General features: G+C 51.1%; 1 protein-coding gene across 1 annotated transcript; it reads left to right on the plus strand.

The window, feature by feature from the left end:
• The first annotated feature begins 2274 nt into the window (after nt 1-2274).
• Nucleotides 2275-11625, plus strand: NFATC4 (nuclear factor of activated T cells 4). Its single transcript, XM_066342831.1, has 10 exons — nt 2275-2634; nt 3719-4814; nt 6286-6448; nt 7034-7233; nt 7547-7719; nt 8191-8331; nt 9292-9347; nt 9622-9748; nt 9928-10509; nt 11243-11625. The coding sequence occupies exons 1-10, from the start codon at nt 2535-2537 to the stop codon at nt 11308-11310; spliced, it is 2706 nt and encodes a 901-aa protein (XP_066198928.1). The 5' UTR covers nt 2275-2534; the 3' UTR covers nt 11311-11625.
• Nucleotides 11626-25619: the final 13994 nt, after the last annotated feature.

A 25619-nucleotide genomic window follows, 5' to 3' on the forward strand; every position in this document is an offset into this window, starting at 1 on the left:
GTGCGCGCGCTAGGGGGCAGCGAAGCCAGGACGACAACCAGGCTGGCGAGAAAACTCAAACTGCCCGAGGGAAGGCCGTTGGGTCTTTGTAGTAGCCAGGGTGTAGAAATGTAGGGCATCGTAAATTTATAACTTCCCTCTCTTCCCCTGGCAGGACATGGCAGAAATCATAAATTCCAACTTTCTGCTGCAGCCCGGACAGAATGGAGGGTTTTCAGATTGGAGGGTCCTCCCTCCAGAGAGAAGCTTGGCATCCTGAGCAGTCTTCAGGCCCGCTTGTACAACATTTGCGCTTCACAACTCTCCCCTCTGCTCCCTCCCCTCCCCCAACACCCGCAAAGGGGAAATTGAGTCATTGGGAGGCGAGGCCAGAGTCGCCAGGGGAAAGTGTGCCGACGCCAGCCCTCAGGGCCTTCCAGATGCTAGGAGGAGGGGGAGGTTCTCCAGGAAAATATACAAAGGGGGTGAGAGGGGGAGGCTGCTGGCTGAGCAGGAGCTGAGCCAGACACATGGAGAAACGCTGCCCAGGATCAAAGGAAATATGACATTTGAAAAGAATGTGCGCGTCTGCCTGTGGTGCGGAGGGGGCCCCAGGGGCGGTGCAGTGGGGGAGGGCGGTCGGGGTGGCAAGGTGGAGGGTAGCAGGGGCTGGTCCGGGTCGGGGTCCTTAGCCTGGCCTTCTCGCCCGCGCTCTCACCTCCCTCTGCACCCCCACCCCCCCTTTCCTTAGGTGGACGCTAGACCCAGGTCTCAGGGTGTTTCTCCTTCTCCCTCCCCGTACGTCTCTCCTTCCTTTATTTCCGAGATGAAGCTGGAAGGGAAATGTAACCTGAGGAGACCAACCAAAGGGGTGGGGGAGGGAATCAAACCAGGCCGCCTCCCCGCTCGGCCTCGGAACATTCTTCTCTCCCCGCCGGCCGGGCCTCTTCTCCCCGCCTCTCCAGCGTCGCGGCCCTGGGCTCGTAGCCGGGGCAGCTCCGCACGTCACCGGGGTCCCCGGGGGCTGGGGGGTCCCCAGGGCGGGCCAGAGGGAGGAAGGGAGGGGAGGGAGGGGAGCCGCCTCGCCCGCTGCGCAGCTCGGGCCCGCCGAGCCAGCCCTCCCCTCTTGCTCTGCCCGGCGGAGCCTGTTTCTCATTAGAGTAACGGGCGCGGTCCCCGCCCGGCTCCCGAGTGTTTGTAAACGTCTGACCCGAGGGCCATCGCTTAACCCTCTGGATGCGGGACTGGGGGCGCTATGGGGTCGCAGCCCTGAGCCGGTAGGATTTAGATTACAGATCGCATGTTAGAAAGGTTTGAATTACACGATCTGCATGCAGGGTGGGGAAATGGTAACACCCCACCCTGTCCACTGTCCTAGGCACGAACTTCTGCTCTAAATCCCTCTCACACAACAGGGACCTTTTCTTGCCTGCCTTTCCTAGGAAATCCACTCCGAGTTTTCCTTCCTCCTCCCGCCCAGGTGACAGGTGTCCTACAAAGGGGCCCACCTAGTCGCCGGGCTCTGGGCCCCTGGTAAACCTGGCCAGGATTTTTAGGAGAGCCGGAGCGGGATGCCAAAGGTTCAGAGATTTATTCCAGACTACAGTTCTAGGGAGGAGGTAGCCGACTTCCCGTGGAGGCTAATTAATGGCCCCTCTGGGCGCCTGGGACAAGGGCAGCAGTAAAGTCCGGCCTGGATCATCGCCCATCTGGGGTCGTGGACCTATGAACAGTCCTCCAGAACAGCTAAATGTTCTTCACCTTTGGGGGAAAGAGAAAGACAGCGGTGGAGGGGCTGATTTGCCAGAGCAAAGGCTTCCCAAAGGCCCAGGCAGGGCGGCCTCAGAAAAGGAACTTCAAAGGAATGGCCTTTAGCTCTTCAGAGCAGCCTGGAGCCATTCTGCACCCCACAGTCTGCTTGACCTGAAGCTTGGAGCGAAAAGGGGGGAGAGGAAGACCTTCCCAGCTAGTAGACAGCTGCAGAACTTCTTCAGAACTGAAGGAAGGGTCTTCTGTGGACTCTCTACACGGTGGACTCAAAATGTGGCTCCTTTAAGGCCCTCGAACCCGGAACCCCTTGAACTTAAACTAAGTTGAGGGGGGTGTGTGTTAGTGCTCCCGGCGGGAAATGATTGTCACAACTGCGGGCCAATCGGCATCATTATGGTCATACCACGCTTGAGGGACTGTTTTCCAATTCAGTTTTGTTCTCTTTTTTTTTGAGGGGGAGGGACTGGATAGAGGACAGAAGGAGAGAGGGAGGGTGGGGGAGGACGAGGGGCGCGTGGTTTTCCCATCTCATCCCTGGAGGAGGGGCTGGAGCATCCCAGGCAGCCAATCAGGGACAGGCTGGGGGGGGGCCGCTTTGAAGAAGTTTGGGGAAAAAAGTTTGGAAAAGTTTCTATAATAACTAGGGGGCGTCCGGAGGGAGGCGGCAGCGACAGAGGAGGGGGCGTCTCAGAGAAGGGGAGGGAGGGAGCCAAGGGTGAAGCCACGGCAGCTCCTGAGCTCCCCCCTCCCATCCTGCTCAGGACTTGGGGGCACTGGCCGGATCCATGGGGGCAGCGAGCTGCGAGGATGAGGAGCTGGAATTTAAGCTGGTGTTCGGGGAGGAAAAGGAGGCCCCCCCGCTGGGCGCGGGGGGGTCGGGGGAAGGTTAGTGCGGGGCTGGGACGGGGTCTGGGGTCAGTGACGGAAGGGCCGAGGGGTCCCGAGTCTGGGGACGTCAGGGTAGCTAGCCCGGGGTGGGGGTGAGGGGGTCAGAGGCTGAGTGGAGTCGCGGGGCTCGGGGGTCTGCGGAGGTCCGCGGGGGCCGGGCATCACTTTCTCCTTTTTAGGTCCTGACTGGGGTGGGGGTGGGGGTGACGCTAGTTGCGCGCCGCCTTTCGGCTGGGCCGACTGTCACTGGGATGGGGGGCGGACGGGCACGTCTGTCCCGAGAGCCCCCGGTGCCACGGGAGGAAGGAAAGACGAGGCTCTGGAGCTTGCCCCGTGCAGCCGAGCCCCGAGCCAGCAGCCCCGACGTCCGGGGCCGGGGGCACTCTCGGGCCCCACCAGGGCGCCCCTCCCCCTTCCCCGTCTGGCCGCAACGAGAGGCAGATGGCTGGGACTGCGCCGGGGGCGGCGGCCGCCGCTCGCACGGAATCCGTGCGGCGTGCACCCCCTCCCCCCACTGGGCCGGCTGGGCAAGCAGCACCCCCGCCCTCACATTGGGGGGAGCGAGGGAGGAGTCACCTCCCCTCGTCATCACTGCCTTGGTGCCCCCCTTCCCCTGGCCACTGTTGCGATAGCAACTGGGGCTCCTGCCAGCGCCGTTTGGGGGTTTGGGAACCGCTGCTAATTGGGTTCATGTGTGAGTCGCCCCCAGCCCAGCCCAGCGCCTCTCTAAACATGTCTCCAGGCCCGACTCCAGCCCCTCTCGACACACCTCCCTCATCTTAAGACCCATTCGGTCTGGTACCCGAGGTCCCCGGGCAGGGAGCTCAGAGTGTGAGCTTTTCCGTGTAGGAATAGACTAGGCTCTTCTGAGTTTATCTCTTCCACTTTCCGAGATTCAACTTTGCTTCTGTCTTTGTGGCTCCGAAGGGCACTGTAGAGACCCCTCTTTGCTGAGGAGGGGGTGGTATACAGGACTTAGGGGGATGGCCACTCAAGGAACCTAGACATCTCACCTGCTTCTCTCTCTTCCCATCTCCTGTGGCATCCCTTTCTCTGTCTCCCTCCCTTCCCATTTTGACAGAACTGGACTCAGAGGACGCTCCGCCATGCTGCCGTCTGGCCCTGGGGGAGCCCCCTCCTTATGGCGCTGCCCCTATTGGCATTCCCCGGCCACCACCCCCTCGGCCTGGCATGCACTCGCCACCACCCCGCCCAGCCCCCTCACCTGGCACTTGGGAGAGCCAGCCAGCCCGGTCGGTGAGGCTGGGGGGCCCGGGAGGGAGCTCTGGTGTGTCTGGGGGAGGCCGCGTCCTCGAGTGCCCAAGCATTCGCATCACTTCCATCTCTCCCACACCCGACCCACCAGCCACGCTGGAGGACAACCCTGATGCCTGGGGAGACAGCTCCCCCAGGGATTACCCACCACCAGAAGGCTTTGGAGGCTACCGAGAGGCAGGGGGCCAGGGTGGGGGCCCCTTCTTCAGCCCCAGCCCAGGCAGCAGCAGCCTGTCCTCGTGGAGCTTCTTCTCCGATGCTTCTGATGAGGCAGCCCTGTACGCGGCCTGCGATGAGGTGGAATCCGAGCTGAATGAAGCAGCCTCCCGCTTTGGCCTGGGCTCCCCGCTGCCCTCACCCCGGTCATCACCTAGGCCATGGACACCCGATGATCCCTGGAGCCTGTATGGTCCAAGCCCTGGAGGCAGGGTACCAGAAGATAGCTGGCTACTTCTCAGTGCTCCTGGGCCCACCCCAGCCTCCCCACGGCCTGCCTCTCCTTGTGGCAAACGGCGCTATTCCAGCTCTGGAACCCCATCTTCAGCCTCTCCAGCTTTGTCCCGCCGGGGCAGCTTGGGAGAGGAGGGGCCTGACCCACCTCCACCACCCCCATTGCCTCTGTCCCGGGATGCTGGCTCCCCTGGCCCTTTTGACTATGCGGGAGCCCCACCAGCGGAAAGCATCCCCCAGAAAACCAGGAGGACTTCCAGTGAGCAGGCAGTGGCTCTGTCTCGGTCTGAGGAGCCCGCCCCATGCAACGGGAAGCTGCCTTCAGGAGCAGAGGAGAGCGCAGCTCCTCCAGGTGGTCCTCGGAAGGAGGTGGCTGGCATGGACTACCTGGCAGTGCCCTCCCCTCTGGCTTGGTCTAAGGCCCGGATTGGGGGTCACAGTCCTGTCTTCAGGTGAGGGTTGTACCTGGCACCACTGCTATCTCCAGCCATTCCACTTCAGAGCAGGAGGTCAAGGGTTGGGCTTAGAGAGAAAGGTCCTCATTCTGTGCCCTTGGCATTTCAATAGAGAATCTTCAACCAGCATGGCTGCTACCATTTACCCAGTTTTAGGAAAAATTAAAACAGCATGCCTTCTATAAACCAATGATTTGCAAAAAAAATAATCTTCCCTGTAGACCAATTAGAAACCCCACCACCACCACCGTGGAGGAAAACCGGGGAGTTCCTCTGGGTTTGCCCACGCCTAACTCTGGGCTGGCACGGTCTGGACATGGACTGTGGCTGCTCTGGGCCGGCACGGTCTGGACATGGACTGTGGCTGGGTTCCAGACCTACAGTGGTCAGCAGGAAGTCCCCCTGGGCTGGCACGGTCTGGACATGGACTGTGGCTGGGTTTCAGACCTACAGTGGTCAGCAGGAAGTCCCCCTTCTCTAACTTTTAATTTCTAGAGCCTGATTTGTGCCTTAAAAGTATAGCTGCTCATTTGAATTAAAATAGCATATATTTGCAAGACAAAAATTCATTAAAACAAGCAGTTCTTGGATTCTCCTATCCATTTTACCCTCAAATAATCCTGCACATTTCAATAATTCTAAGTCTTAGGATGTCATATTGAGCTGGCTCCATCCAGGCAAGTTTTTTTGGGGAAAGAGACCGTAACACCTGCTCCCTGGGCTTCTGAAGGGCAGGGTTTCGCATCCTCAGCACTATTGCTATTTTGAGCAGGATAATTCTGTTGTGGGGGCAATGCTGGACATTGTAGGTTTAGCAGCATCCTGACCCCACTAGATGCTAGTAGCACCCCCTCCCCTAGTGTGACAACCAAAAATGTCTCTAGACATTGCCAAATGTCACCTGGGGCAATTACCAGTCGAGGTCCCCTGGCTTAGGGTATCTGAGAACCCAATAAAAGAAAGTTGCACATCTGGAAACCCCAGCTTCTGGAATGGACCTGTCCAGCCCAATTAGAGGAATGGCACCGACCCGGGCTTCTGTCAGTCACTGACTTGCTTGACCCACTGTGTTCTATCATCTGGGTCTCAGTTTCTTTACTTGAAAAACAAAAGGGTTTATCTTGAGGCCATTTCCAGTCTGAAATTGTGCTTCTTTGCTGGAATCTTCCCATATAGGTCTAAGGATTAGAATGGGCTTTGGATTCCTCTATATCCAACTGAACCCTTACCACCTCAGACCCTGTGCTCAGAGCTGGAAAGGAAGGAGTCTCCATACCCTCACGTTGAGGGGCTCTGAGGGGCCTGTCTCCTACCACCTTTCTTCTGGGCTTTTGAACTGTTCTATTTCTGCTGTGATTTCTCTACACCCAAACCCTCACCTTCTTCACACCCCAGGGAGCTGAGATTCAGCACTGCCCTGACAAGCATCTGAGGCTGCAGGTGACCAGTGCTCTTCTCTTCTGTCCAGGACTTCAGCCCTACCCCCACTGGACTGGCCGCTGCCCAGCCAGTATGAGCAGCTGGAGCTGAGGATTGAGGTGCAGCCTAGAGCCCACCACCGGGCCCACTACGAAACAGAGGGCAGCCGAGGTGCTGTCAAAGCTGCCCCTGGTGGTCATCCTGTAGTCAAGGTAAGGGGCAGACGCCAGGCCTGACAGCCTTTCTTCTCTTTAGTCCCAGATCCCTGTGGATGGGCTTCAGCTATGCAGACCTGTGGCACTGCCCTTTCCCACACTCTTTCTCAGCAGTGACCCTGCAGGCAGGCTGGAGTCGGGGGAGGAAGGGTGCCCTTCAAGGACCCGGATATACTTTCTACTCCTCTATCCCTCCACCCCCGCTCCCCTCATCCCATGAGACACCCGCCTCATATCTACTCTGGAAAATGATGGCTTGCCAGATGTGGGGGAGGGCTTAGGCTGAGGCCAAAGTTCACTGGGAGTTAGGTTGTCTCCATTGAATCGGGCCAGTCTCTCTTGGGAGATTTTCACTTACCCAGCCCAGTTTGAGCCTTTTTCCAAGAATAACACTGTGAACTCCAGGCCACGTTCTCTCCACAACTGGTGCCCAATTCCCTGTGGGAATCCCTTCCAGGATATCCTTTGTCTTTCACCATCCTCACCCTTACCCCTTAGCAGACTGAAAACCCTGGGATGGATGAAGGATGAGCCAGTGGAGATTTCAGTCGAGTTGCCTGTGTCTCTGTCTCCCTCTGCCAGCTCCTAGGCTACAGTGAGAAGCCACTGACCCTACAGATGTTCATTGGCACTGCAGATGAAAGGAACCTGCGGCCTCATGCCTTCTATCAGGTGCACCGCATCACCGGCAAGATGGTGGCCACAGCCAGCTATGAAGCTGTCGTCAGTGGAACCAAGGTGTTGGAGATGACCCTGCTTCCTGAGAACAACATGGCAGCCAAGTAGGTCCCCACTCTGCTTCCCCTCAGTCTTCAGGCTTTAGGACCAGTCTTTCCCATGGTTTCTAAGCTAGGCCCACCCTTCCTCTTCCCAGAAGAGATAGACATCATCCAGAGGAACAGTTTCAGGCCTTCTCATCATAGAGAAGAGGACTTTTGGGGCTGGGGAGTACTCTGTGGAGACCATCTCTGGGTTAAAATAGTCCTCCGAGGCTCCGGAGAAGGTCTTCAGGGCGGGGTTTCCTGTGCGGGAGTGGGGGAGCATTGCCATTCTGGCTTTAGCTGGGAAGGCTTGCCTCCCATCCTTTGCCTTCAGCATTGACTGTGCTGGAATCCTGAAGCTTCGGAATTCAGACATTGAGCTGCGGAAGGGTGAGACGGACATCGGGCGCAAGAACACACGTGTGCGGCTGGTATTCCGGGTACACGTGCCTCAGGGCAGCGGGAAGGTCGTCTCTGTGCAGACAGCATCAGTGCCCATCGAGTGCTGTGAGCAAAAAAGCCCTATGCTCTCTCTCTCTTTGGTGACCCTCTTGTCTGTGTATCTGTTCACCTCACCTCCTCTGCATAGTGCCCTGTGTCCCATCTGTCCTGGGTAGCCCCATAAGGGAGTTAGCCCTTATCTCTCTCCTGGAGGGGTGGGAGGGGTGTTCTAATTTACTCTTGCTACAGACTCTGTCTTTTGGGCTGAATTAGAGTGTCTCTGTCCTACTTATGCCCCGGGGAGCCCTGTGCCCTTGTTTGGATAACTCTCTGGCCTGCCCTGTCGGCCCCCCTCTCTGAGCGGTGGCTCCTTACATGGTAGGTACCACCTCAAGGACTCCGTGGGTTTACATATGTGCCTGCCACTGAGGAGGGCTCCTCCAGGGCCCTGTGGCGGTGATTCCAAGGCGGTGGGGGCAGAGGAGGCCGTCCTGTCCATACTCAGCCCAGCCAGGCCTTTCTTGCTCTGCCCTGCAGCCCAGCGCTCCGCCCAGGAGCTGCCCCAGGTGGAGGCCTACAGCCCTAGTGCCTGCTCCGTGCGAGGGGGAGAGGAGCTAGTGCTGACCGGCTCCAACTTCCTGCCGGACTCCAAGGTGGTGTTCATCGAGAGGGGCCCTGGTAAGTACCCTCTGGGGAGGGGAGGGCAGGCTGGTGTTCATCGAGAGGGGCCCTGGTAAGTACCCTCTGGGGAGGGGAGGGCAGGCTGGCAGAGATGGAGCAAGCAGGCGAAGGAACTCTGGCACCGTCACTAAACTAGCTAGTTGAACCTGAGTGTCCTTTTCTGTGAAATGGGGCCAACAGACTGTCCTTCCTCTTAGACTGTCTGCTTCATGGGCGTGACAGTGATCTAAAATGCTCAGGATGGCAAAAAAGTGTAAGAAATAGACATTCCATTTTTTAAAGAGAAGTTGGCTTTGAGATAATTGACCCCATGTGAATAGGTCTCTAAGGAGAAGGGAAGAGGTAACTTACATCCTCAGCGCTCCACACTGAGCCCCTCCTGAGTTCTGAGCCTAGCAGCACAGCTATGACTACGAGAGCCTGTGACATACCCCAGGATGGAGCTTCAGGGTGGAGACGGGAAGGCTGAGGGGCCCAGATGCACCCGCTAGTTTGAGGTCTTTGTCTTCCCCCAACCCTGACCACCAAGAGCCTTAGCCCCTACACTAAAGTATAGCAGATTTTGAGGTGTTGGATCATGAGACTTGAGGTCTCATTGCCTTCCTTCAAGCTAGGACCTTTTTCTACCTTTGAACCACCTCCCAGGATGACTATGAAAAGGGATGTTTGGAGTTGGATGGAAGAATTCAAAAGTTGCTTCTGTCACCACGCTCTCTGGCCCCCAGGCTGGCCCCCATCTCTCTTGGTCTCAGTTTGCTGCTCTATATCTAGTGGACAGTTTTAAACCATGCCTTTTTTATTCAATTGAATAAGCACACAGTGGGTTCCTCTGTGAGAGAGCCCTTGTAGGGGCCTTCTGAGTCTGGTCTTGGCTCTAGCAGGAGGGAAGTGGCAGAGGACTGGGCATGGGACAGGGGCCCTGGGCCCGGGCTGGAGCAATCTGTTCCCCCTGCACAGATGGAAAGCTGCAATGGGAGGAGGAGGCCACCGTGAACCGGTTGCAGAGCAATGAGGTACCAGTGTCACTGGGGTGCCCATCCTGGGGCAGGGGAGCAGTCAGGAAATTCCCAGCTGTGTGTTTTGCCCATGGGAATGGACTCCGGAAATGACCTGTTCTTTTCTAGAGGAGGCATTCTGAGCCACTCTGGAAGCAAGTTCTTCTCTAGGGAATGAACTTTGCTCCTTAGCAAATGGAAAAATCCAGGAAGTGAAGTTCAGGTCCTTGGAAGGGCTGGGCTGAGCCTAGGTCCCTGAGTGCTCCCTGACTCATCCTCTGCTTCTTCCCAGGTGACACTGACCCTGACTGTCCCTGAGTACAGCAACAAGCGAGTGTCCCGGCCCATCCAAGTCTACTTTTATGTCTCCAATGGGCGCAGGAAGCGCAGCCCCACCCAGAGTTTCAAGTTCCTGCCTGGTGAGCTCTAAGACAGCCCGAGTGGAGTGTGGGGTATGGGGAGCTGCGGAGGGCAGAGGGGTGTTGTGCCCCATCAACATCGGGGACAGAAGAAACCTGGGGTTGGAAAGGCAGATGGAGGTGCTGTGGGAACCTGCCAGGCTCTCACCAGTGTGTTCTCCTGCTTCCCACCCACCCAGTGATCTTCAAGGAGGAGCCCCTACCGGACTCGTCTCTTCGGGGCTTCCCTTCAGCTTCAGGCTCCCCCTTTGGCACTGACATGGACTTCTCACCATCTAGGCCCCCGTACCCTTCCTATCCCCATGAAGACCCTGCTTACGAACCTCCTTACCTGGCAGAAGGCTTCAGCTATGGCACACCCCCCCTGTACCCTCAAACGGGGCCCCCAACATCATACAGACCTGGCCTTCGGATGTTCCCTGAGACCGGGGGTACCACAGGCTGTGCCCGCCCACCTCCAGTCTCCTTCCTTCCCCGGCCCCTCCCTAGTGACCCCTATGGGGGACGGGGCTCCCCCTTTCCCCTAGGGCTGCCATTCCCTCCTCCACCTCCTTTCCGGCCTCCGTTGCCCTCCTCCCCGCCGCTAGAAGGGCCCTTCCCTCCCCAGAGTGCTGTTCATGCCCCACCGGCTGAGGGGTACAATGAGGCAGGGCCAAGCTATGGCCCTGGGGAGGGGACTCTGGAGCAGGAGAAATCCAGGGGTGGCTACGGCAGCGGCTTCCGAGACAGTGTCCCTATCCAGGGTATCACGCTGGAGGAAGGTGGGTGCGGGACTGGGGGCTGCAAGTGTGAGAGTGTGTGCAAGTGATTGCTCTGCATGTTCGCAGACGAGAGCTTGGCTTCTCAGAGACTGGGCCTCCTTGATTGCTCAGAGCTATTCAGAGGGTCTCAGGAGGCAATTTCTTGGTTCATGTGGCACCTGAACCCAGTGAACTTAATTCTGAAGGGCACATGGAGTTTCTGCCCAACCCTTTTCTGCCTCTGCCCCAGATGACAGAATCTCAGGCTAGAAGTATTATCAGGATCATTCAATCTAGCTCCCCAGTTTGCAGACTCGGGCACTGAGTTTCAGAGCGGAGCAGTGGCTTGCCGAGGCCCAGTCAAGCATGCTTCCCCTTGCCTCAGCTTCCCCAAAACATGGCAACTGTGGTCAGGATTGGTGATGAAGAACCTTCATATTTTGCCTTTTCTTCCTCCCACTGACTACACCCATTGCTGGCCCTGCAGACAGAGATTGCCCTGACATTGCAGGCTGCTGAGTACGCAGGAAAGGGCTGGGATGGGGGTCTGGGAGCCCTAATGGATGTAGCTGAGCAAGATTTGTTTGGAGCAGGTGTCAGGACATGTTGGGGAAACTGAGGCCCAGTGGAGGTGGAGCCTAGAGGCACCCTAAACTGAGGCCTGCCTTGGCCTTGAATGAATTGTGTGTGTGTCTCTCTGGAAAAGGAGGGGACCTGTCCCTAGCCCAGTCTCTCCACTGTTTCTCCTTTACAGTGAGTGAGATCATTGGTCGAGACCTGAGTGGCTTCCCCGCACCTCCTGGAGAAGAGCCTCCTGCCTGAAACATCGCCTGGCAGCCCCAGCCTCTGCGCCTCCTCCAGCCCGGCCCACTTTCCCTTCATCCTGGGGCGGTGGTTCCAGAGGCTTGGGGCCAGTCTGGTTCTTCTTTCGCCAGCTTTTGCCCCTTTTCTCCTGCTCTCGGTCCCCGCCCCTAGCTGAGATGTGGCCCCCTGGGCCTGGTGCTGCCAGGGAGGGCTCGGGGAGGAAGAGCATGGAAGATGGGGATTGCTGGCTGTGAGGACTGACTGGAGTGAAGGCTGGGTCTAGCTTGTGGACGGTGGTACAGGGAGCCTGTGACAGGTTGATGAGTAATAAACTGCTCACTGACAGTGCTTCAGGCTCCAGAACTCTTTGGAGAGAAAAGAGGGACAGCTCACCCTTGCCTGAGGTGGCTTAGAGGTTGGAAAGAAAGAGGTTGTGGCTGGAATCATTGTATCCCAAAGAGCTCCTCAGAGTAGGGGTCTGTGGAGGGTTTCCAGAGACTGGGTCAAAGTTGGGAACCAGAGCTTCAGTAGGCCTCTCTCTTCCCTGAGATTCAGATTCCTATAGGGCAGCGGTTCTGAACCTGTGGGTCGCGACCCCGGTGGGGTCGCTTTAAGCCATCGGAAAATACATAATGTATATCAGGTATTTACATTCCGAATCATAACTGTAACAAAATTACAGTTATGAAGTAGCCACCAAAATTATTTTTTGGTTTGGGGTCACCGCAACATGAGGAACTGTATTGCGGGGTCACAGCATTAGAAAGGTTGAGAACCATTGCAGTAGGGTCTTTGGGATGAGGCCCAGGGATCAGTATTTTCAAGTTCGTTTCTCTTGCTACTACTACCCAGATGATTGTGATTTATATCCAAGGTCAGAAAACACCAATCTAGTTCTTTTCCCTTATTTACAAAGGAGGAATCTGAGACTCAGAGATGGAAAGGGCTTGCCCAAGGTCACACAGCTAATCAGTAACAGGTTGAATGCTGTACTCCCGGACTCCTATCCCCAGCCCACTCTCAGACAGCCTGACTCACCGGGCTCACGTTCCTGAAGCTTATCTCCCTGGAGCTGGATTGGGGGTGAGGGAAGGCTGGTATGGGTCTGTCCACAGTCTGGATTCTTGGGACTGTGAAAACATTCTGGAAAGATCTGTGCTTTGGAGGTAGGCTGCAGGAAGCCAAGCAGCCTCTTTAGCAGCTCTGAGTGCTACCTGCCCTGGGGCCCAGTGTATTGTTTGAGATCCTGTCCTGTCCTGCAGGTATGTCCACATATCACCACTTACAGGACTGTGCTGAAAACCTGGTATGTCCTCTGTCTTGACAGCCAATGTGGCCAAGTCCCCAGTGTAATGGGGAGCCAGGCCTTGCCAGCCCTGCTCACATGGAGTCTGGCACATGGTAGGTATTGAGTACCCTAGCCTGAGTTGGCTAGACCTGGCTGCTAGAGGCCAAACAAAATATATTCAAGGTGTTGGCCTCACCTCCAGGATGGTGGGGCCTCTCTATGTCCAGTGGGTCCAGACAGATCTGGCAAGAACCCATGTGTTCAGGGGTGGGTGTGAGAGAAGCTAGCTCTGGAACGAAGAACAAGAGAACGAGGACAACCCTCAGCAACAAGGAATTTCGTTTATCTTCCTGAATGCAAACTGCTGTGAACCAAACTGACATCAAGCGATCAGCTCATTGGTCCTTGGCTGCTTTTTAAAGATACCCTCCAGAAAGGGCCTGTAATTTCCATGTCAGGAGGGACCCTGGGATACATGTGTTATAGCCAGCATTCTTCTTCGCCCCCCATCCCTACCCCTATCCCAAGACCTCTAACACAGGGTTGGTCAGCTTCTGGGAATGAAAAGCTATAGTGGATCAGGCTCACTGTGTCCCAAGGTAGATGATTGCAGTTGTTGACAGGGTACTGCCATTCATTCATTGCCAGATATTTATCAAGCAGCTGCTCAGTGTCAGCCAGTGGGTCCTGGAGGGCCTCTTAGCTCCATGAGGCAACGGTAAATCAAGATTTCATTAAAACTCAACAGTTCAACTCAGTAAATATTTCATCTAGTATGTCAGGTCTTGGGGGGACAGTGGACACTTTTATTACAGGGTGCAGAGGAGCAGAGAGCAGGGTACCCCATCCAGCTGTGTGGTCCCTGAAGGGAAAGTCAGGGGTGACTTCTAGATTGAGAGCTGAAGCATGAAGGAACGGACCAGCCCAAGGACAGGGAAAGGCAGGCCAGGCAGAGCCACCGGCGTGGGCCAGGCCCTGGGGAAGCAAACAGGGAAGGCTGACAGCTGGAGGACTCACCACACCTGAAGGGCCAAGAGAAGTTCTGTGTGATGGCGTGGAGAAAGATTAAGTTCTGGAAGTGGGGAGCCCTGAGAAGGGACTGGTAAGTAACACAGAGGCTGGATTCTGAGGGTTCTTGTAGTCATGCCAGGGAATTTCGAGTTATCCAGGGATTATGGGAGCTCTTTCCCACTAGATAGTAGGCCTTCATCTGGGAGTGATACAGTAGATTTGCCATAAAGTTCCTTCTCCGGGTGAGCTGACACCGGCTTCCCTGTGACTGCTCTGTAAGGTGCTTGTGCTAAGCCTGAACTTTATACGCCTAACCCTCTCCCCACTGGAACCCTGATGTGCTTCAGCCTCATCAGGATCCTTCTCTTCTCAGGATCCCCACACACGTCTAGCTCCCCGAGGCTGGAGTTGGGAGAGTAGAAGGATGCTGGGTCTTCAGCTGGTGCCAGAAAAGACTTTCTTGGCCAGGGTTTCTCAAAGTGTGGTCTGAGGATTACTTGCATTTGAGTCACTAGGTGGTGGTGGTGGTGGGGGGGAGGGTTTACTTTGTTTTGTTTTGTTTTTTACTGTAGATTCCTAGGCAACCCCTGACCTTCTCAATTATATTCTCGCAGGGCAGGTCTAGGTAACTGCAAGTTAAAGAGTACTCTGGGTGATTCTTCAACACAGGAAAGCTTGAGAACTAGTGTCACTGGTCAAATAAATGCCAGCTTCTCCCCTCTGGACTCTATAGTCTCTCCTTCCCCCTTCACAGATCTTGTCTGGGCTGCTGTATGTGGAGGTCACCTGGAAAAGTGTATTTAGGGGAGGAGAAGAGCACACACATTCCTGACACTACAACTCCTCTCTTCCTTCGTCTGGCTCTGTCTTGCTGCTCAGATCATGTAAGGTGGTGTCAGGGACAGCCTGGAAGCCCGGGGCCGGAGCAGTTTCCCCAGAGCTGAGTCTCCTTCTCTGCCTGGAACTCTGGGCCTCCAGGATGCTGGGGAGACTCAGTGAGGGGCCGTCCAGCTGGGTTTTGGGCCGTGCTTGGAGCTGGCTCTGTGCTGCCCTGGAGCATGCCTCCAGACCTTCTAAGTTGTCACAAGCTGCAGAGAAGCAGCATCGTTCACATTTCCTGGAAAGTTCAGATGTGGGAAGTGCATAGGAGTTTGGCTGCCTTTTTAGGAGCTGGTTTTAGTAGCCTCAGTCTCTGCTTGCTCACTTAACCAACTCCCTACAAAGTCCCCCAGGGCCCCTGATCTTTGCCTAATCCTGTGCTAGGTATGAGGGACATGGGCATCTCACTGGGGACTTGCCCTGGAGGAACAGACAACCCAGTCACCAGTGGGAGAGACCATCCTACCTAGAGATGGGAGGTATTGATCTGAGCTGTCTGAGAGGCAGAAATGATACCTTGATATGGAAACACGGGCTGAGACCAAGGGGAAGGGTCAAAGAATATTTTACAAAGGTGTGGGTGATTTTGAACTGGGTCTTGAAGGAGGAGTGGGAGTTTTCTGGGTAAACAAGATAGGAATGAGAAAGGTAGTCATACCTGGGAGTTAGAGTACATGAGGTCAAGACCAAAGAGGTGAGAAAGAATCAGACTTGAGATGCTTTAATAGGCCATCTAAGGAATGTGAATAATGGGTAGTCACTCACTCAGTTGTTCAAGGGTCTACAGGTGTATGTATGTGATTCAAGGTTTAGAAGCTGTATGGAGAGACAGTGACAGGGTGGCCAGAAAGAAGGATTTTGCTGTAGTTCAGGCAAGAGAAGTCTAGACTACCTACTGCTCAGCTCAGCGAAGTAGGATGAGCTATTCCTAACAGAACAAGATAGGTCCTGGGCTGAAGTCCTAGCTCAGTTAACTATCTCTGTCATCTCTGGCACATGTCACAGTAACTGGGCCCTAATAGCCAGCTGTAATATTTACTGAGCTCCTACTATGTGCTGGCCTCTGTGCTAGCTACAGAGGGTAGAACAACAAATGAGACAAATACAGCTCATTCTCTCATGGAATGCAAGAATTAACAGGAGCCTGTCCAGTGGTGGTGCAGTGAGTAGAGTATCTACCTGGGATGCTGAGAATCCAGACTTAAAAGTCCAAGAGTTTTGGCTGGAACGGAGGCTCACCAGCTTGGGTGCAGGGTTGATGGCTTGAGCACAGGATCATTAACATGATTCTGGGGTCACTGGCTTGAAGTCCAAGGTTGTTGGTTTGAGCCCAAGGTCACTGGCTTGAGCAAGGGGTCACTGGCTCGGCTGGAGCCCCGCGTCCCCCTGTCAAAGCATGTATGGAAAGTAGTCAATGAATAACTAAAGTGCTGCAACTATGAATTGATGCTTCTCATCTCTCTTCCTTCTAGCCTCTCTCTCTTAAGAAAAAAAAATTACAGAAAATTACAGAACAATGTATAATGGTGGGGAATACTGGGGCTTTGGGACCTCAAAGAAAGGTAGGTCAGGGAACCTGTTCTCTCACGCTGTTTATGTATCTCTTGCAGCAATGGCGGACCACTGACTATTTTGAGAAAATCTGTTGGATCTAATCTTTTTTTGGTGGGGGATGGGGAAAAGACATTCTTTGAAAGGAAGGGATACTTTTAAAAAAATTTGTTTTAATTTATTGATTTTTAGAAAGAGGAAAGAGAGGGAGAGACAGAAGGAGAGAGAGGAGAAGCAGGAAGCGTCAACTCATAGTAGCTGCTTTTCATATGTGCCTTGACCAGGCGAGCCAGGGTTTCAAATCAGCGACCTCAGTATTCTGGGTCGATGCTTTATCCGCTGTGCCACCACAGGCCAGGCAGAAGGGATATTTCTAATGTCAGTGTTTTCCTGGGCGAAGAGCAGCCAAGATCAGGAAGTGTGGATTTGTCACTGAGGCCCTGGGTAGAGTTAGAAGGAGCATCTCTCTCTGCTTCTCTGTCTTGGGCCTGAGCTCGGAAGAATCTGGTCAGGCCTGAGAGTGGCCAAGCAGCCTCTGCCGCAGAGAGACAGGATTCTGGTCGGCAGGAAGCCAGGGGCCAAGGCGGGAAAGGGGCAGCTCCATGACTAGGAGCACTCTACTTTTATGTTCCTCTAATTCCTTTTAGCCCTTTTAAAAATTTATATGTAATTTATTAACCTCTGTGCATTAGGATGAGGCTCCAACCAACCAGCCATCAAGCAGTGTCCTTTTAGTCCTTTTCATTTATTTATTTATATTTTAAATAAAAGGATTTATTTATTCATTTTAGAGAGGAGAGAAGGAGTAGAGAGAGAGAAAGAGGAGGGGGGAGGAGCAGGAAGCATAAACTCCCATATGTGCCTTGACCAGGCAATCCCAGGGTTTCGAATCAGTGACCTCAGCATTTCAGGTCAACACATTACCCACTGCGCCACCACAGGTCAGGCCCTTTTAGTCCTTTTTAAATGTCTTAGTTTACTAGGGCTGTCAGAACAAACTGAGTGGCTTAAAACAATAGAAACCTATTGTCTGGTAGTTCAGGAGGCCAGAAGTCTGAAATCAAGGTGTTGGTGGAACTGGTTTCTTCTGGAGTAGGGGTCGGGAACCTATGGCTCGCGAGCCAGATGTGGCTCTTTTAATGGCTGCATCTGGCTCGCAGACAAATCTTTAATAAAAAAAAATAATAACGTTAAAAATATAAAACATTCTCATGTATTACAATCCATTTATTTCCTACTGCTCAAGGTCATGGTTGCGGGTGGCTGGAACCAATCACAGCTGTCCTCCGGGACAACACCAAATTTTTATTGGATAATGCGTAAGGTACACGGGTCGATGTATGGCTCTTTAAATTACACTTTAAATTATGTGGTGTTCAAGGCTCTCTCAGCCAAAAAGGTTCCCGACCCCTGTTCTGGAGGCTCTGAGGGAGGATCTGTTGGAGTTCTCTCTTCTGGTTCTGGTGGTTGCTGGGTCTTTGGTATTCCTTGGCTTGTAAAAGCATCACTCCAGTCTCCTCTGTCATTTCATGGAATTCTTCCCTGTGTTTCCTCTGTGTCTCTGTGTCCAAATTTTCCTTATTAAGATACCGGTCATTGGATTTAGGGCCCACTGTAAATCCTAAAGAAGAGAGACCCCCTTCCTTCCCAGTGGGACCTGGCTGAGTTTCAAGTCTTGCTTGTCAGTGCCCTGGGGTATGTGGCAGCCCCTTCCTGCAGACTGCCCTGCGGTGTGCAGTGCCAGTGGTATCGCCTAGGAGTGCTAGGAAGGTGACTGACACCAGGGGGCAGCAGTGGGAAGGTGGGGAGAGAAGAAAGGTTAGAAAGGCTATGAATGCCCCTGTTCTTAAAAGAACTTCACATCCATATCTTCTGCATTTGCTCAAACCATCCCCCCAAAACTGGTTCTCCTTCTCAGGATCATCAGTCATTCGGCACTTAGTAATAATAGATTTGCCTTGTTAACTGTATTTTTAGGGACACTTCCCTGTCTCCCCACTAGATTGTAAGGCCCAAAGAGCAGAGAGAGGCTTATATTTATAACTCTTTGTATCTCCTTGTGAATAACTAAAGCTGCATGTTAGAGGAATGTTTTACCTGTTTTGACTCCAAGTTTGCTGCAATCCCATATCAAAGCTCAGAGATATAATATGATGTGTCAACTATGACTAAAAAATGAATTAAAAAAAAAAAAAAAGCCTGACCAGGCAGTGGTGCAGTGGATAGTGTTGGACTGAGACACAGAGGACCTAGGTTCAAAACCCCGAGGTCAAAACAAACAAACAAACAAACCCCGAGGTCGCTGTCTTGAGCACGGGCTCATCCAGCTTGAGTGTGGGGTCACTGGCTTGAGCGTGAAATCATAGACATGATTCCATGGCTGCTGGCTTGAAGCCCAAGGTCACTGGCTTGAGCCCAAGGTTGTTGGCTTGAGCAAGGGGTCACTCGCTCTGCTGTAGCCCCCCAATCAAGGCACATATGAGAAAGCAGTCACTGAACAACTACGGAGCTGCGACAAAGAATTGTTGCTTTTCATCTCTCTCCCTTCCTGTCTGTCTGTCCCTATCTGTCCCCCTCTCTCTGTCTTTCTCACAAAAAGAAAAAAAAAAAAAGGAAAAAGTAAACATTCAGGGCTTCCTCAAATGAAGCAGCCAGACAACCCAGAGACTGATTGAACTTCAGACTTTTATTTTTAGATTTTATTTATTCATTTTAGAGGGAGGAGACAGAGAGAGAAGGGAGGGAGGAGCAGAAAGCATCAACTCCCATATGTGCCTTGACCAGGAAAGCTCGGGGTTTCGAACGGGCAACCTCAGTGTTCCAGGTCTGTGCTTTTACCCACTGTGCCACCTCAGGTCAGACTGAACTTCAGACTTTTAATTAAAGGCCCTGGGCTTCATGGTCCCGTTTGGAAATTGTTCACTTAAGTAGTAAAATGCAGGGGTTGGGCTGGTCCAAGCAGTGCCTGAGATCCCTTCCAGTTCTACCTCTTCAGGAGTTTATGTCACAAATGGCAGTATGCAGAGGAGCCTGCAGAAGGTGATCCTCCCACTCAGGGTTGCTATATAAAACCAGATGGCCAAGTTGCCCCCCCACCCCCACCCCTGTCCCTAGAGTGGGGAAGAGGTGTATGGGCTGGCTGGAGTACAGATGAGGGAAGGGCAGAGCTGAGCCCCTTTCCTTTCCATTCTTTAGGTGCTTTAATGACGTTGCTCAGCCTCAGAGAAAAGTTTTATTCAGTCCTTGTCCCCCTGGTGGCAGAGGGCAGAGGAAGAAAGTAGGCCAGGGCCTTGACCTGCTGGCACCTGGCCAGCCCCACACCCTGGCAGAGCAGACAAAGCTATAGTACATGGATTCAACCAGGTGCTAAAACACTCTATTATCTGTAATATGAGTGATTATGTAGAGCACACGAGGTTTTCCATGGCAGGGGAGATTAAGTTGCAATTCCATTTTGGGTTGTTTTTGTATTATTTTCTCTATCCTAAAAATTCAAACACTTCCTAACTGATCACTCCCTGTGACCACTGTGCATACTCTTGCCTGGTTTTGGAGTTTCCCAGTTTCAGGTGGACCTGGCTACACTCTGTTTCCTGCCTCCATCAAGATCCACCCCGCCCCCGTCCTTCTTTGTGCTTGCTTGGGCAGTGAATATACTAAAAATACTAAAAAACGAAAACAAAGAAAAAGAAAGAAAAGATTCCTCACTGTTGTCAAAGTTGTTTCTTTGAGGTTGTGGTTGGGTGACCTTCTCTTGCTCTCCCAAGGTGTCACACACTGTCACCAAAATTCTTGGCTTAAGTGTTCATTAGCCATTCAAAATTCCATTCTATTATGCAATTTACACTACTAATTTATTATTTATCAAACATTTTTTTCAAAAGAAATGTAGAACTGCATGGAAAACTGTTGATCTCTGTTGGGATGAAAAAGGCATGTATGACAAAGACCTGTCCTCATGGAGGCTGCAGCTGTGCAGGAGCTTGTCACATAGCCACGCTTATTCACATAGGAGTTGTTAAGTAGTAAGTACCAAGTGATTGTAGGCACCGAGGATACCAAGATCAGTAGGACAATTTCTGTCCTCCAGGGGTTCACAGGCAAGAAACCCCTAGTTAGTGTCTTGAGGTATTTGGTGGACACCAGAAAATGGCACAGAAATAATTTTTTACTAAAAATAGCTTAAATGTTAAAGCTAATTGTATTAGTTTCCTTGGCCTGCCATAAAAATTACTACAAACTAGTGACTTAACAAAATAGAAACCGATTCTTTCGCAGTCTGGAGGCCAGACGTCCAATTTCAAGGTGTCAGCAAAGGCTGTGCTCTCTCTGCAGGCTCCGGGGAAGAATCCTTTCTGCCTCTTCCACTTCTGATGGTTCTCAGTGATCCTTGGCTTGTTCCTTACTTGCATCACTGCAGTCTGGCTCCATTTTCAGATGGTCTTCTTCTCCTCCATGTCTCTGCAACTTCTCCTCTTCTTGTAAAGACACTGGTCATTATTGGACTCAGAGCCCCCTCTAATCTGGTATGATCTCATCTTAATTACTTTTACAAAAACTCTATTTCCAAATAATGTCATATTCTGAGGTTCCAGGTAGACATGAATTTCAGGGAACACTATTCAACCCACTGTCCTAGTGAGTGATTCGTCTAGATCAGTGGTTCTCAACCTTTCTAATGCCGTGACCCCACAATACAGTTCCTCATGTTGCAGTGACGCCAAACCAAAAAATAATTTTGGTGGCTATTTCATAACTGTAATTTTGCTACAGTTATGATTCGGAATGTAAATACCTGATATGCATTATGTATTTTCCGATGGCTTTAGGCGACCCCCCTGGGGTCGCGACCCACAGGTTGAGAACTGCTGGCCTAGATGAAACAGAGCATCTTTAAATTTATGCCTAATGGAAATGCCACTCACACTCACTTGTGATCTAATATTCTTTATTGAGTGAGAGATCAACAGCATATAACTAGGACTTTCGTACTACTGTGATCATACACAGAGAGTATATCTGGCATATGAATTTTCCAGGGTAGGAGGAGGAACAAGAAGGGAAAGGCTGAAGACAGCTGGTAGAGATAGCAAGTGCTACTTGATCAGAGAAGAGGTTGAAGTGGCCAAGAGCGGCTTCAAAAAGAAGTGGGAAGCAGTCTTTGATTGAGACCTCAGACTGCAGTAGGGTTTAGATGGGTAAGAGGAGTGAAAGAATAGCATGGAGAAAAATTCAGAGAGTTCATGATACATTATTATTTTTAAATGTAAAAAGTAAATGATCAGTATGGTCTGAATGTTGTAAAGGTGAACAGTGAAATTTTTGGGTAGGGAGTGTCAGACAGGGCTGAGAAGTCAGACATAGTGTTGTAAGCTGGTAGATCCATGGTGTTTAAATCATATCAAATGACTTTATAAATCATATTTTGGACTTCCTTTAAGATTTCCTTTGAGCAGTAACAACAACAACAACACTAAGAGCTAATGATTATAAATGTTTATTATATACTCTAGTAAGCATTTTATATGCTTTATCTCTCTTAATGTCCCCCAAATCTCCTACTTCCTTGACTAGGTAGTATAATTACCCTTTTTGAAGATGAGGGAGCTGGGATTCTTAGACCTGGGATGTAGTCTCTGGGCTCCAGATATCAGAGCCTACACTTTTAACCACGATACTCAACTACCATCCCCAAATAGGTTCCATGGGCAATAATATTGGAAAACTACTTCTAGGGAGTTACTGAAAATGTCTGAGCAAGCTTATACCAAAAAGACAGTGGTATTCTTCAATTAACTGAGGGGCTGGATTCAGAGTTGAATCAGGGGTGGCAGTGGGGAGAACCGGCTGGTGGTAGGCAGACCAATTTAAAGGTTATTTCAGTAGCCTGGGCAGGAGTGGTGTCTGTGGCATCTGAATCAAATCTCAGAAGATAAGAACCGATTGTCCTGGCTGGATAGTTCACTGGTTAGAGCATTGTCCGAAAGTATAGAGGTTGCCGGTTTGATCCCTGGTCAGGGCACAGACAGAAACAGTTCAATGTTCCTGTCTCTCTCTCTCCCCCTTCCTATCTCATTGAAATCAGTAAATTAGTAAAAAATAAATAAAAATAAAAGAAGAAGAACCTATTCATGGGTCAGATAAGGAGAGGCAGTGAGAGAATTGCTTGTGCAAAATGCTAATCTAAATGGTCAGTTCCCTCTTACAAACTGTAGGCTCTCTACTGAGTAGAGCTGTGAATTAAAGTGTTAATATAGTGTTATGTTGAAAAAAAGAAAGAGTCTGATCTGTGGTGGCGCAGTGGATAAAGCGTCGAACTAGAACACTAAGGCCGCCTGTTCGAAACCCTGGGCTTTCCTGGTCAAGGCACATGTGGGAGTTGATGCTTCCAGCTCCTCCCCCCTTCTTGCTCTCTATCTCTCTTTTTCTCTCTCTCCCTAAAAATGAATACATAAAATCTAAAAAGAAAGAAAGAGAAAAAAATGGAATTTGGTTGGTAATGATGTGTCAATACTGGTTCATCTATTGCAACAAAAGTAGCACGCTGCTTGCTGCTGGGTGTTGACAGTGAGGGAGGCTAAACTAAGCATGTGTGGAGGGAGGGGGCCCAGGGGAGCTCTGTACTTGCCACTCAACTTTACTAAGAACCAAAATGCTCTAAAATAAAGTCTGTATGTACAAGAAAAAAAGAGCAAGGTAGTGATTTCTGAGGTAGGTATAGGAAACACAAATATAATAAATAAAGTTATCATTATTATTATTTTAGCACATGCACACGAGAGAGAGAGAGAGAGACAGAGAGAGGGAGAAAGAGAGAGAGAGAGAAGAAGGGAGAGAGATGAGAAACATCAACTTGTAGTTGCTACGTTAGTTGTTCATTGATTGCTTCTCATACATTCTTTGATCAGAGGCTTTAGCAGAGCCAGTGGCCCCTTGCTCAAGCCACTGACCTTAGGCTTGGATCAGTGACCTTGGCCTTCAAACCAGCAACCTTTGGGCTCAAACCAGTGACCATGGGATCATGTCAATGATCCCAGGCCTGAGCCTGCAAACTTGTGCTCAAGCTGGTGACCTTGTGGTTTCAAACCTGAGACTTCACAACACTCTATGCACTGTACCACCATTGTCAGGCCAAAGTTAATTATTTTTAACTGCAAGACATACAGCATTCCTTTCCCCTCAATAGCACTCACTACAAATACAATGATATAATGATGCCATTATTTGTTCAGCTGTGTGCATAGGCTCCATGAGAGCAGAGACCATGATCACTGACGCTCTCCAGCACTTAGAACAGAGTTTGGCAGATGGTGGGCACTCAATACTTACCCCCTGAAGAAAAGAGAAATCAATCTTGTAAATCTTGTAAGACTTGAAGATCAATTGGATGAGAGAGGTGAGGGAGTGGGAAGATGGCTATAGCTTTGGAGTGGCTTTAAGTAATTATACACTTGCTAGATACCCTCCTTCCCAAAGTTCCCCACTGCCTACCCTACTTTGCTTGACTGGTGATGACCTCTGACCTCTGGAGATCATTTGACCAGCTTTGCCCCCCAGGCCCATCTCAGTGGCTTCCAGGCAATCTCTGCATATGCCCCAGCACACACTGTGCTCATGGTCGCCCCACGAGACCTCCAGCTACCCCGCAGCCACTTACTCTAAATGCCCTTTCAGCCAGTCTCAAAGCTGGGGTTCAATACCCATACAGCTCTGAAATGTTGCTCTTTGTTTTTGCAACAATTTCCCAAAGTACATAGGTGTCTCATGGCAGAAAATAAGTGGTAATTGTGGAAGCCACCAATGTTCTTTGGTGTCCCTGGGAAGCCAGGGAGTAGATCCCCATGAGCACTACCCAGGCTTTTTCTAAGAAGGGCTGGGAATATGCCAGGATAGAGGCAAGGCAGAAATCACCGTATCTGGTATGTTGTTAGGGACAGAGGCTCTCTTTGCCAGCTCAAGCCAAGATAAACAGTAATCCTAAAGTCCTAGGAATGATCTTTCAGAAATGAGCTTGAGAGAGAAGTGGGTAAAGCCCTTTCATGTCCTTTGGAATGGTCTTAATAGCGGAAGGAAAAATTTCCTCCGTAGATATTGATATGTTTGTATAAGAACAGGTCTGTCTTCCTCCTATTAATATTTCTAAAAAAATTATAAAGGCAATACCTTCTTATTAAAATATTTTAAAATATTAAAAAACTGTGAAGCACTCAGAAGCAGAAAGTGAAAGTGACAGTCTGGGCCCGCATTCCCTACCCACTTCTACCCACCGTCATTTTAAAAGCATGCCATGTGTCTATGGCCATACCACCCTGAATGCGCCCGATCTCGTCTAAAATCATGCCATGTGTCTTCTTTTGCAGCTTGTGCCCTGCTCCTTCAATTTAAGGAATTGATAAATCATCTATCTCATTATTTTGTTTGGCTACACACTTTTTAACAGCGTGAGTGTACCATAAGTCTGGAGAACAATTTAAGCATGCACAGCCTTTAATGTAGCAATTCTGTTTCTAGGAATTTGTCCTGCAGAAACGCCAGTGTGAAAGACTATATCACCCCAGTGTTTGCCAACAGTGAAATAATGGAGTCAGTCTCTTAATTTGTAATATAATTAAAGAGAGACAGAAAGCAAACCACTGAGGTATGAGAAACTCTGACTTTGGGGACTCTGTAAGGGAAACAAAGAGCCATTATGAAATAGAGGACATGTGTTTCTTACTAATAAAGGTTTCCCTTTTTGGGGTACAAACAGTGTGGTTAGTGTCAGCCTACCTGAACTCCTAAGGTCTATGCCAATAGAGGGACTCCTCATTTTTTCTATTTTCTTTAAAGACTAAATTACACATTAAAAAAACCCCGTAATTACCACACTCTAAAATTCAGAAAACTAGCATGGTATTTTAAAATAATAACTAACTGCTTCATGTACAGCGTGTGAGCATCCCAGATGGGATGGCACAGTGGGCAGAAGGAATACTCCTGGAAGACATTTCAGCACAGGGATGGCAAGCAATAACTTAGGTCTGCATGGAAGTTCCACAAGCCACATGAATCTCTCCCATGAAGCATACAGGTGATGTGTCTCCAATCTACTTTCCCTTAGCCAGATCTCCAAAATGCGCTTGGCTGCTCCAGTGTCACCTGGCACAAGGGGTAGTGTGACAGAGGGAAGTCTAAAGGGAAAGGCACAGTGATCTTAACTAGTTGGGGTTAAAATGTTCTTGCAAATTTGACAGAAACACAGGACCGTGTGAATACATGGCTATGACCCCTCCAGGACCTCGGCAGGGGCCCGTGTAAGGGTAGGTCCTGAAGCTTCAGCTTCCGTAGGGACGTCGTACATGTACCCCTGGGTGTGGGGTGCTGGCCAGCAGTTGTTTGGTTCCCTCCAACCCTCCTTCCCTTGCACTTGGCTTTATAAAGTTTCCCTTTGTATGTCTTGGACCTAGTACCATCTCTGGACAAAAAGAGGAGCCTAATTCTACCCCCATCTTTCTGAATGATAGTATTCCATCATATGAACACCCACATTTAGATTCTTTCCAGCTGCCATAACAAACAATGCTAGAAAGCATATTTTTACTCATGTTTTATAAGTGTC

This window comes from Saccopteryx leptura, chromosome 6 (genome assembly GCF_036850995.1).
Source record: "Saccopteryx leptura isolate mSacLep1 chromosome 6, mSacLep1_pri_phased_curated, whole genome shotgun sequence".
NCBI classification, from domain to species: domain Eukaryota; kingdom Metazoa; phylum Chordata; class Mammalia; order Chiroptera; family Emballonuridae; genus Saccopteryx; species Saccopteryx leptura.

Bases quoted from the DNA above. Each gene is read 5' to 3' on its own strand.
- NFATC4 (XM_066342831.1), top strand. From the start codon at position 2,535: ATGGGGGCAGCGAGCTGCGAGGATGAGGAGCTGGAATTTAAGCTGGTG. The intron at 4,815-6,285 runs GTGAGGGTTGTA...TCTTCTGTCCAG, and splicing joins GGTCACAGTCCTGTCTTCAG to GACTTCAGCCCTACCCCCAC. The intron at 8,332-9,291 runs GTAAGTACCCTC...CCCCCTGCACAG, and splicing joins GTTCATCGAGAGGGGCCCTG to ATGGAAAGCTGCAATGGGAG.